Raw genomic sequence first — 15,522 nt, 5'->3', positions numbered from 1 at the left:
CCAAAATTCGATTCTAATATAGGCATACTACTCCTATTATAATACAGACAGTTAATTACCGATTGAGATCCCCAGCAATAGTTGAGAAATTGCCCATCAAAAATGGTTGAAATCTTATCTATTGAATTTCATCTAATGGTCTATAGTTTGCCACATGTCCCTTTAATTAAAAAATACTAAAATATTATTTAAGTTTTTTTTTTTAAAAAATAAAAATAAAACAAAATAATAAAAAAAATTAAAAATTATAAAAAAAGTAAGGGGGGTGGCCGGCCACCCCATTGAGACATGGGCCACCCCCAATGGCCGGTACTTTTTTTATAATTTTTTTTTTCTTTTATATTTTTTTTATAAAACTTAAATATTATTTTAGTATTTTTTTAATTAAATGGACATGTGTCATTGGATGAAATTCAATGGCTAGGATTTCAACCATTTTTTATGGGCAATTCACCGGCTATTGTTGGGAATCTCGATCCGTTAATTACAACCTATTCAAATTCAGAATGGAATCCTCTCTGCTTCAACAAGTTATTCTGATGATGATGAACTACATGTGACATCAAACACTTGTTCAAATTGTTCTGCTATAATATTGACCTGCACCCCCCTTGTCTATTTTTAGGAATATTACAAAATTATAAAATTCCTTCCAATCTTCTCAAACATATATGGGATGAAGCTCATTCTGATTCCCAAAAGGGTAAACAAGGGGTAGAAAAATAAGATATAGGGACTCACTTAATTGTGTGAGGTATGGCCTGGTGATGAACTCAACAAATTGCAATTGAAGCATCGAGGCAAAGATAGACGAGGAAGAGGGAACAATACAAGGATGTTGGGAATAAGAATATTTCCATATGGGTGCAACTAGTGAAAAGCTTATATATGAACCTCTAATATCATAATCATGACGTATTCTAGGGCAATTTGTAGTCTCAAAATTCTCAACTATTCCTCTAGAAACACAAGGTTACAATCGGATAAACTACACGATATTCTTATTCTTCTGACAACTGAATATAGATAGTTAGAATTGTATACTCTCTGACCGTAACCGTTAGATTTGTTAACTTATAAATTTCAGGAGCTCAAAGGTCATAACAATATAGTACTTAATAACATGTTAAATGCATGAATTTAAAATTACTGAAGAGTCCATTAGGCCCGTTTAGTCCCGGTCCTGACAACAGTTGAATCACCCACCAGAGTACCAAAGGGTCCAAAGTCCCTTCTGGGTCATTTGTATAAACCTAGCTCCGACAGCTTAATGCAAATCCCACCACCTTAACCTAAGATGCGGTTTACCCTAGAACCAAAGTGCACCTAGACCATAATATGGTATGTCACTTACGATTCTCATTCTTTCCATGTTATAATCGCTTGACCAAATTAAGATATTAACCTTCATCATCTACGTCATCAACAATTTATATAAGTATGTTCCCTCATTTAGATTTTGTTAATTTACTTTTTCTCTATCCTCACTGACTTAAGCATCACAATTGAGTGTGTGATGAATGAGAGTGAATAGTATCATTATTCATTACTTAATAACGCTAATTTTTAACTTGGAAAATTGATCAATTGCCATCTCTTTCCTTCTACTGGGCCTGAAGAATAATATTTCCCCAGTATTCTTTTTTCTTTTTGCTTCAGCAGAATCAACTGCATGCATCACTCTGCAAGGCTATGTATATATATAGACATATGGGAAGTGAGGGGTCGGCCATAATTGGTGGTGATAAATATGGCAGCAGTGGTGGATGCCTGTCAATTAGGGACAGGTTTTTACTTCCAGCGCCTCATAGAGGAGCCAAGAAGTTCCTCCTGGGCAAAAAACTGCAGCTTCAAATGGTTATCAAAGGGTTTGTATTATTTTTCTAAGATAAAAAGAATGAATATATGTATATATATTTGCACTGTCAATTGTCATGAAAATAACTACTTGTTCATTCTTTTTGTCCAGGTTTCTTGAGCAAGCCTATACTCAAGTCCTCTCCTCTGCCATTTCATGGGGGCATGACCAATGTGCAGAAGAAAAAGGGCTTCCATGTTTTATCTCCCAACATCTCTTCACCAAGCACAGCGGTCGAATCACTTGAAGCTTGGGACGATGAATATGATGGGGTCATTATTAATCCACAGAGCTTGCCTTCCAGTGCAAATGCCTTTGCATCCGCCCTTCGAGCTTCTTTGTCCCACTGGAAGTTTAAGGTAAAAAAAACTTCAAAAGTATTTTTTCACTTTTTTACTCTACAAATAATCAAAATGCAACTTTTCTTTGCTTTAATTTCACGTGCATGTGTGTGTAATGCAGGGGAAAAAGGGGGTATGGCTCCAAATACTACAAGAGCAATCTGATCTTGTTCCAATTGCAATTCAGGTAATGTTCCATTCTCTAATTATGCAAAAGCTCCTTTTAAATTGTTACAAATTGAATAGAGTTTTCCTCTAAGGAAGTTCTTTCCATTCATTCTATTAAACCGACATGTGATCAAAATACATATGCAACCACATGCATTTTGGACACATATCAGCAGTTTAATAAATTTGGATTGGAGGAAAACTTTATGCTTATGAATTTGATTATTCTATAAAGTTGAAAAATTAATTATTGTGTAGCTTCTCTGTTTCTTGGTTTTCAGGAGGGCTTCAATTACCACCATGCAGAATCAGGATATATTATGTTAACATATTGGATTCCTGACGAGCCCTGCTTGCTTCCTGCAAGCCCTTCACATCAAATAGGCGTTGCAGGATTTGTGATTAATGACAAAAAGCAGGCACTTAAATTTAATTTAATTTAGTTTTTATACATGCATTTAGTTTTTAATTTTATTTAATCACTACTTAAGGTGTACGTTTTTGTTTTGTGGGTGGATTACATTTAGGTCCTTGTGGTGAAAGAAAAATGCCCTTGTAGTTGCTCGGGTTTCTGGAAGTTGCCAACTGGTTATATCAACAAGGTGAGGTATATATTTTCTGCTCTTTGAAATTTTGCATTGAAGGGCTGATTCTTATGCTATTTTCTGCTTTTTGGCTGATTCTCAGTCTGAAGACATATTCGATGGAGCTATCAGGGAAGTGAAAGAAGAAACTGGGGTAATTAACAAAATATGTTCCAACTTTCTGGTTAATTATTATAATTATCATAAGTTAATTATACTTAATTATGAGATACCCCTTCAAATTCACAGGTTGACACGATCTTCCTGGAAATGGTTGCTTTCAGGTAATTTTTGTTTAATCTTATTAGAATTTGAATTTGAAACATATGTTTTGACAATATCTCTGTTGTTTAATCTGAAAGACATGCCCATCTTGTGGCTTTTGAGACGTCGGATTTGCTCTTTGTGTGCATGCTTAAGCCATTGTCCTATGAAATCACAATCGACGAGAAGGAAATTGAAGATGCCAAGGTAATTGATTAATTAAGCTTTAATTTTTATTAATTCATCCATTGATTATTGTCCTCTTCTTGATCAATATAATTGCCAGTTCTTACATTTGATCTTGTTTCTTCAGTGGATGCCAATTGATGAATTACTCGGACAGCCATTTTATCAAGAAGACCACATGTCAAAGAAGGCCATTGAAATTTGTATAGCAGCATATGAAAATCGTTACAGTGGATTCATAGCAAATCAGCTCGTCTCAAAATTTGATGGCCAATTATCATACTTGTATTATGATGAATCAAACCAAATTTAGGTTGTAAGTTTTTTGTCGATGTGTTTTTTACACCTTTTTTTTTTTTTTTATTGTCTGAAAAAATGTTCTGATCAGAAATAAAGATAAAAACTGTTTGGCGAAATGCTAAGTGTTTTTTTAGTGTTTTCTTAGTGTTCTCTCAACTATGACGTGGCTTTAAAATTACCGTTGAGTCATTATTGACTTTTAATCTATTAGTGATTTTAAAAGCTACATTACAGTTGGGAGAATACTAGAAGAACACCAAATATTTCCCAACTGTTTGTAAGCCTATTTTATAAAATGTGGTGTAAAATTTCATTTTATAGCCTTCAATAGAAATTTGACATGTCATGTAAACACATCAAATATGATAGAGATGTTGAAAACATCGAATGTTTAATTCAAATTAATTCCATAAACTTTTTTATTCATTCTAATCCAATCTTCACCACCCACTTCAGAGCCCTTAACACTGGAGTCTTTAAAACCAACCAAAATAATTGCTTTGGTAGTTTTATTAATGTGTATTTTGACAAATAAATAAATAAATTATTTAGTGTGAATAGTTATATTATTTTTTTGGTGTTTTAAGCTTAGTATGGTGCAAAACACCAAATTCACAGCATCACCCGATTGAAGTTATTTTCAAACTGTTTTTGTATTTTTAATGTGAAAAGGCACCAATACCTTGACTTTAATCAAGTGCTTCTAGATGTTATCAGGAAAATTAAACTCGCTTTTTGGGGGAAAAAAGAAACATTGAATAAGGAGTTGACGAAAAGAAAAATTAAATTCAAATACTTTGACCCTAATGTGGGGAAATTAATAAGTGAGAATTGAACAAAAGAAAGACCTGCAAAACGTGCATGTTAAATATTTTAATGGCTTGTTTGAAATTGCATTTGAAAAGTCTAAAAATATTTTTAATATTTAAAAAGTTCGTTTAAATAAAAAAGTACTCGTTTGATAAAAAAGTTAAAAGCACTTTTAAAGGTTCAAAGAACCTAAAAATAACTAAAAACTCTTTTTAACTTAAAAGCTTTATTTCTTAAACGCAATTTCAAACAGTTTCTAAAGGTCTTAGCGGTTGTATTTGAGAATTGAGAAGTTTAATATTCTAGAAGCTCTATTATTGAAAAGAAAATGGCAGAGACTATTTACAAGTCGATTGTAATAGTACTGCCTAGAAGCATATGCTTTAATTTCGTAGAAATTGTATAAAAATATTATTTTAAATTTAAAATAAAAATATAAAGGGTTAAATACTCCAAAACTCCTTGGGGTTTCACAACTTTATTTTTTCTCCCCTGGGGTTTCATTTTTATCACAGGAGGTCCCTATGGTTTTGATAAGTGACTAAATTAGTCCATCCGTTAGTTGACCGTTAGTTGACTGTTAAACTGACACGTGGACCAATCCGACGTCGACACGTGGCACATATATTAATTTTTTTTTTAATTAAAAAAAATTAAAAAAAAAAAAGGGACGAAACAGGGGGTGGCCGAGCCACCCCCAAATTGCCAAGGCCACCCCCTGTTTCGTCCCATTTTTCTTTTTCTTTTTTTTTTTTAATATTTTTTAAAAAACATTTTTTTAATTAAAAAAAAAATTAATATATGTGCCACGTGTCGACGTCTGACTGGTCCACGTGTCAGTCCGTACAGTCAACTAACGGTCAACTAACGGATTGACTAATTTGGTCACTTATCAAAACCATAGGGACCTCCTGTGATAAAAATGAAACCCTAAGGAGAAAAAAATAAAGTTGTGAAACCCCATGAACTAATTTAGTATTTAACCCAAATATAAAACACTTGGGCAAATATATATATATATATATATCCTTTAAAAAGTTATAAAAAAACAGAACCAAAATGTCGGCTGACTGGAAAAAGTTAAAGAAGACACAATAATGTGTTAAAGTCCAACTTGTCCATCTCGTCACCTTCCATGAAGGCATGAACCTCGCGTCTCTCGCTTTCAATTTATACGTCACGGAACCCCCATGACCAAGACGCAGCATGAGTCTTTTGAGAGCTGCCAGCCTGGAAAATGACTTTACACGTGTACAGTGATTAACTCGTCTATTTAAGTTTTAATATTTGACTTATCAAACTTTTTGATAAATATTTTTAGCAAAATATATTTGCTCATTCAAGTAATTGCTTTCTCACAATCAATGTTTGCACTACGCAACTGTTTTTTAATCATTGCAACATAAAATATTACGAGTGGTCCTAGTTTAATAACTTTTCTTATTAAATAATTTAGAGACCGACCTAATAATTAAATAAAAAATTTAGCCTTATTATTTCATCAATTATCAATTATTACATTAATTTTTAAATGATTTTTTAATAAGAATTATGTTACCTACCATACAAATATCTCATAAATATTCTAGCATTCTACAAAATTAATGTAATAATGTCTAGTATGGTAGTAGTTATTGGATTATTATTTATTAACAAACAATAACTAATCCAAAAACTATTAAACCCTGTCATATCAACTTTATAGAATTTTTATTCGATGTTTTTATAATATGTAGCATTATTTTTATAAGAAAAGTTGTAATACTCTAAATATTTTTTTAAAGTTGTAGCATTATTTTATACATAAGACTTTTTATTTCTTTTTTTTTTTTTTCTCTAAAATTGGTGTGGCTTTTTTTTTGATATGTCCGCACAAGAGAGGTGAATGGAGAAGTGCTAGAGAGTCAAACAAATGAATCCAAAAAAATTTCAAACTGACGTGACAAGAGTTTTTAAATTAAAAAAAATGTAATTTTCTCTCCCTTGTTTGTCATTCACGATCTGTCACGTCAGCTTGAAAATTTTTCTGAGTTCATTTGTTTGGTTCCTTAGCACTTCTCGAGAGAATGAGAGATTTGAACTAGTGACCTCCGCTTTATGAGGCGTGGTCTCTAGCCGATTGAGCTACCCCTTAAGAACAAAATTAATGTGACTTTTAAAATCACAATTGAATCAAAATTGAACAACAATTTATCTAAAATTTAATGATAATTTTTAAAAATTAAAATTAAAATAAAAGTTCTACGTATAAGATTATTTTGCCATACATGATATACCGGTGTAAGAATGGCAAGAAATTTCACAATCAAATCCTATTTAATGGATTAGGGTAGACAATTAATCACTATTATTTAATTTAATTTCAAATTTTTAGATTTGCATTTTGATTGATTTGGCAACTTGCTCCAAAAGCATTCTTTCTTGTTTCACAAGAAAACATCCTGAAAGTATATTCATTGCTGCATAACCATGTGGGAAAAAAAATAAATAATAAAATTAAGAGATAAAAATTATTACATTATGAAAAAATATTGTGAAAAAATTAATAATAAAAAGAGCAATATACCGAAGAAGAATCTTTGAAATAAATAATGAAAATCTTAAAAAAAACAAAAAATCTGCCATTTATTTAAGTGTCACAAAACAAGGAAACAGCTAAGCCCTGCAATATATATTTAATTATTCCCTTGACCAACACGTCATTTCCATAATAGCCCCTAGTTCTACTATGCTCTCCAAGTTCCTTTGAAGCGTGGGAATCACTACTTTTCATAAGCACTTTTTTTTTTTTCTCTGTTTCGAAAGAGCCACCGGTTTTACCTGTCAATCTCTAAAACCAGAGCACAAATTCAGCGTTCACCGTTTCTAACTTTCTAGATTCTGGCGTCGTACGACCGCGTCGTGGACTTTTTTTAACCGTTTGTTTGGTCAAACTCCGTTTTGCCTTCAAATATGGCATTCGGTTCTTCTTCTTGGACCACTAAGAAAACCTTTGCCAGTGAATGGACTCCGTCCATGCTTGCCCAATTACTTCTCTGAAAAACTTTCGCTCTCTTGATTCTTCTAGAAGTTCTTCGAGTTTCAGAAACCGCTCCTTGAGTTTCGGGTCTGGTCCGAGAAACGGGTATTCGCCGGTCGTGATGGAGGCATCCAACGGTTATAAGCGGAAGATCGTCACCGGTTCGGCCGGTTATCTCCTCGAAGACGTTCCTCATTTGTCTGATTATATCCCTGATCTTCCTGTACGATGTCATTTCAATTAATCTATTTACATCTTTTTTCTTAAATTAATTAACTAAATTTCCTGTTTGGCGGCTGGGAAAGCGAAAATGAAGGAAAAGAAAGATAGTTTTCTGTAACTTTCGAGTTCCGAGAATCGAGGAACTCAGCTCAGCTTAGCCAAATTTTAATTTTTTTTGTTCGTTAAATTATTTTAGAATTTGGTCTGGGAAATCGTTCTGTTTGATTTTCTTTCTTTTTGTTTTTTCTCTACAATTATCGCGTTAAGCTTTAATTTCTAAAATGAATTATTTTGAGGATTATGTTGATTTTTAGTGCGATTTTGATGCGTTTATTTATATATTTTTCTTATTTAGCATTTTGATGTTTCTTACAGACCTATACGAATCCGTTGCAAGACAATCCTGCATACTCGGTTGTTAAGTGAGTTCACCTTCGCTCACGCGCTTCGGTGGATTAATGAAATTTGGTAATGTTGGTTGGAATTGATGGTTCATTGAGATACTATTTTTTGTATTTTCAGGCAGTATTTTGTCAATGTGGACGACACTGTTGCTCAGCAGGTTAGTTTTCCTGAGAAAAAGAGGAGCATTATTTTGTATATAAGCTTGTGATTATCAGGAAAAAAAGAAGAAGAGATAATGCAATTGATTCTGTTCTTGAATTCATTGTTTATGATCCGAATGCGAGGGAAGGCAATTGTTGTAGGATGTATCTTTGATTACTGCACTTTTTTGATGAACTAGAAGTCTAGATTTTAACTTTCATGCGTTTTTTTTTCTTCCTCCTCTTATGCTGGTGTAGATTGTAGTTCACAAAGATAGTCCAAGAGGTATACATTTTCGACGTGCTGGACCCCGACAAAGGGTATGTATTTTCTGTGGTTTTATGAGTTGGTTGAATTAGTAGGAAACCAAATGCTTGTCATTTATGGATGTTGTTATATGTTGCTCAGGTGTATTTTGAGCCAGATGATGTTCTTGCCTGTATTGTGACATGTGGGGGTCTCTGTCCTGGACTCAACACTGTGATCAGGGAGATCGTATGCGGCTTGTACAATATGTATGGTGTAAAGAAAGTTCTGGGAATTGACGTAAGTGATTAATAAATAGATAAATAAAAATCATAAAGAACAACGATGAAAGAACAAAAATGCGGTGGCCTACTCCTTGCCCATTTGACTTTAACATGTCAATTCCTAATTCTTTTCTTTTTCCCCTTCCTTTAATTTTGCTTTAGTTGTTGGGAGTGTAAGTTTCGAGGCATTTGAATTATGTATCAATTTATTTTGTACTGCATAATTTGTTGGAATCAATAATTAATGAAGTTGATGAATCTTTAGGGAGGATACAGGGGTTTCTATGCCAGAAATACAGTTACTTTAACACCTAAGGTTGTCAATGATATCCATAAACGTGGTGGAACCATCATTGGGACATCACGAGGTGGCCATGATACCTCAAAGATAGTTGACAGCATTCAAGATCGGGGGATAAACCAGGTATATACAATGCCTTTAGCCCTTTTTCTTCATCGCTAAAGATTTTGTTATATGCATTAATCCTGATGGGCATTAGATTTATAATCCTCTGGATCTCAGGTTTACATTATTGGAGGAGATGGAACTCAAAGAGGGGCCTCTGTCATATTTGAGGTATTTAATATTTTTAGAAATGCTAATTGTTTAACTGTCCTATTGTTCAAGATCTTGCCTTTTAAGCCCCCCACCCCAAACTGATCGCCATTACCTTATGCAAGTTATTTTTAACTCATGCAGGAAATCAGAAGGCGTGGTCTCAAAGTTGCAGTCGCTGGAATCCCCAAAACCATTGATAACGACATTCCAGTATGTCTCTTGGGCGCTCCCTTCCTGCTGGACTATCACTGTCAAATATAATATGCTTGATTATCTGAACACTATTAGTATGCAGAATCTTTCTTTTGACTGCATGCTGTTTCTGCTGATACAGGTTATTGACAGGTCCTTCGGCTTTGACACTGCTGTTGAGGAGGCTCAGCGTGCTATTAATGCAGCACATGTTGAAGCTGAAAGTGTTGAGAATGGTATTGGGGTTGTGAAGTTGATGGGTCGGGACAGCGGTAAGTTTCCTGTTTGTATATATGTTGTCATTATCTGTTAATCTACGTAACTTACAAAAATAATCTGTTAATCTAAGTAATTGGAGTAGTCTTCACGTCCACCAATCTTTAGTTTTAATATTCCTATTCAATTTGTCAAAGTTCAATGCAATTATGTGTATGGGTTTGTTAATTTTTGTTACTACACCTTGACTAAGATGGTAAATTGCAAGATTTTAAAATACTCTTGAGCATAAAATAAAAAATGATTGGGGCTCTCAGTTTACTCTTCCCTGGTGGCCAATTCTTAGTGTTTTTTTTTTTTCTTCCCCAATCATTTCATTGCATCCTTGCCTGGACTTGAAGTGTGTCTTTCTCTTTCTTGACAGAATTACTCAATGTGTTTCCAATGTCATGTGACTGTGCTAACTTTACATTGCTATGGTGCAGGGTTTATTGCAATGTATGCTACTCTTGCTAGCCGAGATGTGGACTGTTGCTTGATTCCTGAGTCACCCTTTTATCTTGAAGGTCCGGGTGGACTTTTTGAATACATAGAGAAACGACTCAGAGAAAATGGGCACTTTGTTCTTGTCATAGCTGAAGGCGCAGGACAGGATCTACTTGCTGAGAGCATTCATTCTATGGATAAGCAGGATGCTTCAGGAAACAAGCTTCTCCAAGATGTTGGGCTATGGATATCGCAGAAAATTAAGGTGTGGATGCTACAGTGAATGGTCTTGCCTTAATGTCACGTATGGTTTTTTTCCCAGGCCATTTTTGTTTATCTTCACTGTTATTGATGTAATATTACTGTTTTTTCAGGATCATTTTTCCTCACAAAGTAAGATGACCACAAACCTCAAACATATAGGTTAGTAATATGTTCTGATATACGTATTGTGTTGCTTGCTTGTTTAGATCTGTAATCTATATATATATAAACAGAATACTCTATCCTATTATAATCGAGTGTTGCTTGTTTGACAGATCCTACTTATATGATCCGAGCTATTCCAAGCAATGCCTCAGACAATGTATACTGCACACTTCTTGCTCAAAGTGCTGTTCATGGAGCAATGGCAGGTTATACGGGTTTTACAGTTGGGCCTGTCAATGGAAGACATTCTTATATACCCTTCTATGTGAGTGTGCTCTTTGCTTAAAAATCTGAAATTGGTGGAACCTTTGATTTTTCAATATGCATTAAGCATGAAATGACTTGCAATTCCCCTCTCTCCCTCTCTTACTCCACCAAGAGAACAATAAAAGCTAACAACATGTCGAATATTATAGCACTGCAACATTCTTTTCATGTCAGTAACGGTTTTTTTTCTCCGAACACTGGGTTACTTGTTGGATTTTTGGTCTGCAGCGGATTATTGAGAGACAGAACAAGGTTGTGATAACTGATAGAATGTGGGCTAGGCTTCTGTCATCGACGAATCAGCCGAGCTTCTTGAGAGCTAAAGATGTTGTTGAAGACAAGAGAGAGGAAGAACCACCAACCCAAAATTTGGATGAGGAGAAAGATTCGGATGAGGAGAAAGATTCGGATGACATTGAGGTGAAGAAAGAAGTCAGCCATATGTAATTCTCTGTACGGTTACTTTCATTGCTGTAGCCTACAGTTAAAGATTAGTAGTTGTTCCTGCCCAATCTTACTCTGTTGTAAGTGATATTTGGTTTAATTATGGGCCTTACAATTCCATGAGATTTGTGTGGAAAATTTATCCCACTTGGATCAGAATTTTGATATCCTAATAATATACGATTTGCTTAAATCCTTGATTTAAGGAATTTCTTATGCTGCTGGTGATGATTCTGTCTGTCTGCCGATGATGATGAGATTGTGATGCAAATCAATATTTTATAAATAGGGTAGTCTTTGGATGATTTTCATGTCGAAAAGTATTTCTGTTTCTCCAGATGTTAGAAACAAAACAAGCACCAAACGACAAAGATAAAGCCTTCATCGTTTTTTACCTCCAACACTGTACAAAACGGAAGAAACAAGCAGCAAACGACCAGCAAAAGATGGGTTCCTTAAAAGCCAATGATCTTATCCAAAAGAACATCACAATCAGCAGCAGAAAGCCGATAAGAAATTAAAGGGACACCTAAATATCTGATTGGAAGCTTGCTTCCTGCATCATCAACATATCAATAATCTCAGCCAGCAAGCTCAACAAAATATCCATAGCCTATTATCAAAGATATGGTGACAAAAAAACCCAACCAAAGTGTCATTAAAATAGCCACAGAAACTCATGGATCCAAGAGAGGAAATTTTCAGGCGTAAAAAAAAAAAAAAAAAAAAAAAAAAAAAAACCAAGACAATGAAAAGCAAACTCACAGTAACGTTAAAACCACCTTCAAAGTACATCTTACACTTCCATCATCCTTACAATAATTCTTCGTGACAATGACAAGGGGAGTTGGGTTCGAATCTTGGTGTGTTTCTTGGTTTTGTAGGCATTTAACTGTTAGAAGAAGTAAAATGATGGGAACAGCACATCCAAATCATATTCATAGGATTCCATCGTAGCAATTCAATCCGACGGCTGCCACGTCGTGGCGGTGAGCAATAAAAAACAAGACATATAATCGTATGACATTAGTTTGACATGTACTCGGACTCGGAGGACGGACGTTTGTAAAGTTGTTATTCCACGTGTATTAAAAATGTTTTTAAAAAATTGAATTTTCTCAAAAGAGGAGCAGCCAAACACGTCCTATTTGCTTTAGACCTCCCTCCCCCGCCCCCCCTCTCTCTCTCTCTCTCTCTCTCTCTCTGTGACTTTGAAAAAAATGGGGATCAGATTTATATTGATGGTGAACAAGCAGGGACAGACCCGTCTTGCCCAATACTACGAGTACCTTACAATCGAAGAACGTCGCGCTCTCGAGGGAGAAATCGTTCGCAAATGCCTCGCTCGTTCTGAGCAACAGGTCTTTCTCTCTCTCTTTCTCTCTCTAAATTTATACATCCGATTTTTTCTTTTTAATTTGTTTGCTTAGGCTGTTAGGGAGATTGGATTAATTCAATTAGTGGGGTTAATCAATCGCAAATCAGTTCGCAGATCGTACTGATTCGCTAACCTTTTGGGTACAGCTCTTTCCTTTCGGTCTGTGTTGGAAACGCAATTTCGTGAACTGCATGGTTGTTATATTGACTGATCGATTAGGAATTAATTTCGAGTGCCCAATTTGAGAGGAGGGTGAAAAAGTTTCATAGGGTGCATGAAGGGTCTGCTTCCTTTGAATGGTTTTGAGTTCAATTGCCAAATCTTGGCAATGACATTGTTTCATGTCCTTATGGTCTTGAATTTTATGATTTTTTTGATAAATCAATAAAATTTTATTAAAAAAAAGTAAAATGATCAATGTACAGGGTGATTGTGGTACATCCTCTCAACAAATTAGAATCGATAATTCAAAAGAGCAATGAAATCCAAGAAGGTATTGTACTGTATACCACCGAAAGCGTGCAACTTGTCAAATGATGAACGTAAGAAAATTGCTTTTAAGCGAATTCCCATTCATCTCTACCTTGTCCAAAGTACGAATATTTCTCTTCTGCCCAATTTTCCCCATAATGCAATGAGTAAGTGTGCACCAATTCTAACTTTTCATGAAGACTAAGTCTCCCTTTCAAACTGACAAACGCATCTACAACGTCCTGAGGCATCGCTGTTCGCTTGCCACAGCGGAAATGTGAAAGGAGATAAGTCCACCTTTCACTAGAATTCTTGCACATGCAAGATCAACCCGCAATGATTTTCCCGCATTTCTCAAGTTATCAATCGTCAATATTTTACCCAAAGCAGCTTCTCATCCAAAAAACAGTAATGCTTATGCTTGGTACATCTGTACATGATTTTGCTTCTTGGAATGTAGCTTGGTGGGTCTTGTTTAGAAATTAACCATTTATTAGTAGTTTGCTGTGTGCTCTGTATGGATTCATATCATTCCTAGGAGTACGTGAATAAAAACATCATGTATAGGAGTTGACTACTTGCCTAGTCAAGCACTTTCTATTTTTCTACTTCTTCTGGTTATGTTTTGTTTTGGTTATTTTTGTGTTGTTTATGCATTCTATAAGCTGTTCTCCAATTTCTAACAAGAATCTGTATGTGGACAATGTTAACATATTGCTTGCTATTGATAATCAGAGAACCTGTTTTTCTATCAGTAAATTGAAGTCTTTCTTCAAGTAACTTTTATATATATTATGTCACAGCAGATGTTCATTTATCTTTTGCTGATAACATTTTGTTTCATGCTAACAGTGTTCTTTTGTTGAGCATCGGAACTACAAAATTGTATACAGGCGCTATGCATCACTTTTTTTCCTGGTTGGAGTTGACAATGATGAAGTAAGTTTCTCTGTTTAATCCAATAGGTTGAGATGATGTTTGCATTTTGAAACTTTTTTGGACAGAAGAAAACAATGTGAATTATCCCTATCAAATAATCTGGGATCTACCCAGGACATTTCTCTTTGCCTACAAATTTGCACCAATAGATCATTTTGCATAGGACTTCTAAAGTGATGTCCCTCTCACTTTCAAGGGTGTAGTTTCCATATGATGAGAGTATGCTTTGATTGGATGTAGCATTTTCAACCTACATGAAAAGGAGGTGGAGGGAGACACACACACACACACAGAGAACCCCATTTAAAAGGCTTTTTCATGTGTTCAAAAAGCAACCTTAAATTCTGTTAAATACCTTATTGGAAAGTTTTCTCATTTCAAACGTTGTCCTAGATGTCTCCTAGCATGTCTTTCGCAATATTAATTCCCCTTTCTTGTTTTCTATGTTGTAGAATGAACTTGCAATCTTGGAATTCATACATCTCTTGGTTGAAACCATGGACCGTCATTTTGGCAACGTGGTAAGTCTGAGTTCTGTTATTTCTGGCCAATCTCCTAGGTTATTTCCTGCCAATCTCCTAGGTTATTTCCTATCTCCTGAATTTGGTTTTCCTTCGTTTTTCTTTAAAGAAGTTGATTTGGTTTTGTCCCATATGTTTCTGCTTAAATTTGCAGTGTGAGCTAGACATCATGTTCCATTTAGAGAAAGCACATTTTATGCTGGAGGAAATGGTCATGAACGGGTGTATTGTTGAGACAAGCAAGCCTAACATTCTGGCACCGATACAGCTGATGGATAAAGCGTCATGAAAATTTGCTGTTTGCATCTTACTTGGGTTGTTGCCTATCGTACATTAAGCTAAAAAAATCGTAAAAAATCCTACATTCTTTTTTTCATGTTAGCGTTTGGTTGTTTTCTGTTGTATTGATCACATGATCTGAGGTGTGGAAAGCTCCAGACATATAAAAGCTTGAGATTCCAATGTCATCCCAAAAAGGTACAATGCACGTAAGATATAAAAATATTTGTCAATCAAATCCAAACTATTTCTAGTGCTATCAGCTTAGTTTAAGGTTGAGCATGGCCTTTTCATTTGTTGAACCCTAAGCATGTTATACACTATTCTCTCAATCATTTTTTTTTTGTAAATTCAATGGATTTACCATTGGATTTGTAGACGGAGGCATGCACATATCATTCTATCAACCATTTTTTAATCATCTCTTTTTGTGAACTCATATGAGTCCTACAAATGACGTAATTTTATATATCATTCACTATATAGAGATGGATGAAAGATGGGATGAAGAAT

General features: G+C 34.8%; 3 protein-coding genes across 3 annotated transcripts; all 3 read left to right on the top strand.

The window, feature by feature from the left end:
* The first annotated feature begins 1,747 nt into the window (after nucleotides 1-1,747).
* On the top strand, nucleotides 1,748-3,714 carry LOC132165212 (nudix hydrolase 8-like). The gene is made up of 9 exons (XM_059575700.2): nucleotides 1,748-1,868; nucleotides 1,970-2,217; nucleotides 2,321-2,386; nucleotides 2,649-2,786; nucleotides 2,895-2,969; nucleotides 3,055-3,105; nucleotides 3,201-3,235; nucleotides 3,314-3,422; nucleotides 3,529-3,714. The coding sequence occupies exons 1-9, from the start codon at nucleotides 1,751-1,753 to the stop codon at nucleotides 3,712-3,714; spliced, it is 1,026 nt and encodes a 341-aa protein (XP_059431683.2). The 5' UTR covers nucleotides 1,748-1,750.
* Nucleotides 3,715-7,275: 3,561 nt separating this feature from the next.
* PFK1 (phosphofructokinase 1) lies at nucleotides 7,276-11,619 on the top strand. Its single transcript, XM_059576028.2, has 13 exons — nucleotides 7,276-7,753; nucleotides 8,128-8,174; nucleotides 8,275-8,314; nucleotides 8,556-8,618; nucleotides 8,707-8,844; nucleotides 9,094-9,252; nucleotides 9,352-9,405; nucleotides 9,529-9,597; nucleotides 9,722-9,851; nucleotides 10,281-10,546; nucleotides 10,656-10,704; nucleotides 10,821-10,975; nucleotides 11,206-11,619. The coding sequence occupies exons 1-13, from the start codon at nucleotides 7,514-7,516 to the stop codon at nucleotides 11,422-11,424; spliced, it is 1,629 nt and encodes a 542-aa protein (XP_059432011.2). The 5' UTR covers nucleotides 7,276-7,513; the 3' UTR covers nucleotides 11,425-11,619.
* Nucleotides 11,620-12,594: 975 nt separating this feature from the next.
* On the top strand, nucleotides 12,595-15,302 carry LOC132166299 (SNARE-like superfamily protein). Its single transcript, XM_059577095.2, has 4 exons — nucleotides 12,595-12,782; nucleotides 14,123-14,209; nucleotides 14,662-14,730; nucleotides 14,885-15,302. Exons 1-4 carry the CDS (start codon nucleotides 12,642-12,644, stop codon nucleotides 15,017-15,019), a joined length of 432 nt encoding a protein of 143 aa, XP_059433078.1. The 5' UTR covers nucleotides 12,595-12,641; the 3' UTR covers nucleotides 15,020-15,302.
* Nucleotides 15,303-15,522: the final 220 nt, after the last annotated feature.

The sequence above is a fragment of the Corylus avellana genome, chromosome 11, assembly GCF_965113065.1.
Source record: "Corylus avellana chromosome 11, dhCorAvel1.hap1.2, whole genome shotgun sequence".
Lineage (NCBI taxonomy): Eukaryota > Viridiplantae > Streptophyta > Magnoliopsida > Fagales > Betulaceae > Corylus > Corylus avellana.
Note: the sequence above shows the minus strand (reverse complement) of the source record. Positions and strands in the feature narration are given on the sequence as shown.

Bases quoted from the DNA above. Each gene is read 5' to 3' on its own strand.
- LOC132166299 (XM_059577095.2), top strand. From the start codon at position 12,642: ATGGGGATCAGATTTATATTGATGGTGAACAAGCAGGGACAGACCCGT. The intron at 14,210-14,661 runs GTAAGTTTCTCT...TCTATGTTGTAG, and splicing joins TTGGAGTTGACAATGATGAA to AATGAACTTGCAATCTTGGA. The intron at 14,731-14,884 runs GTAAGTCTGAGT...TTAAATTTGCAG, and splicing joins ACCGTCATTTTGGCAACGTG to TGTGAGCTAGACATCATGTT.
- PFK1 (XM_059576028.2), top strand. From the start codon at position 7,514: ATGGACTCCGTCCATGCTTGCCCAATTACTTCTCTGAAAAACTTTCGC. The intron at 8,845-9,093 runs GTAAGTGATTAA...ATGAATCTTTAG, and splicing joins AGAAAGTTCTGGGAATTGAC to GGAGGATACAGGGGTTTCTA. The intron at 10,705-10,820 runs GTTAGTAATATG...CTTGTTTGACAG, and splicing joins CACAAACCTCAAACATATAG to ATCCTACTTATATGATCCGA.
- LOC132165212 (XM_059575700.2), top strand. From the start codon at position 1,751: ATGGCAGCAGTGGTGGATGCCTGTCAATTAGGGACAGGTTTTTACTTC. The intron at 2,218-2,320 runs GTAAAAAAAACT...TGTGTAATGCAG, and splicing joins TGTCCCACTGGAAGTTTAAG to GGGAAAAAGGGGGTATGGCT. The intron at 3,106-3,200 runs GTAATTAACAAA...TCAAATTCACAG, and splicing joins AAGTGAAAGAAGAAACTGGG to GTTGACACGATCTTCCTGGA.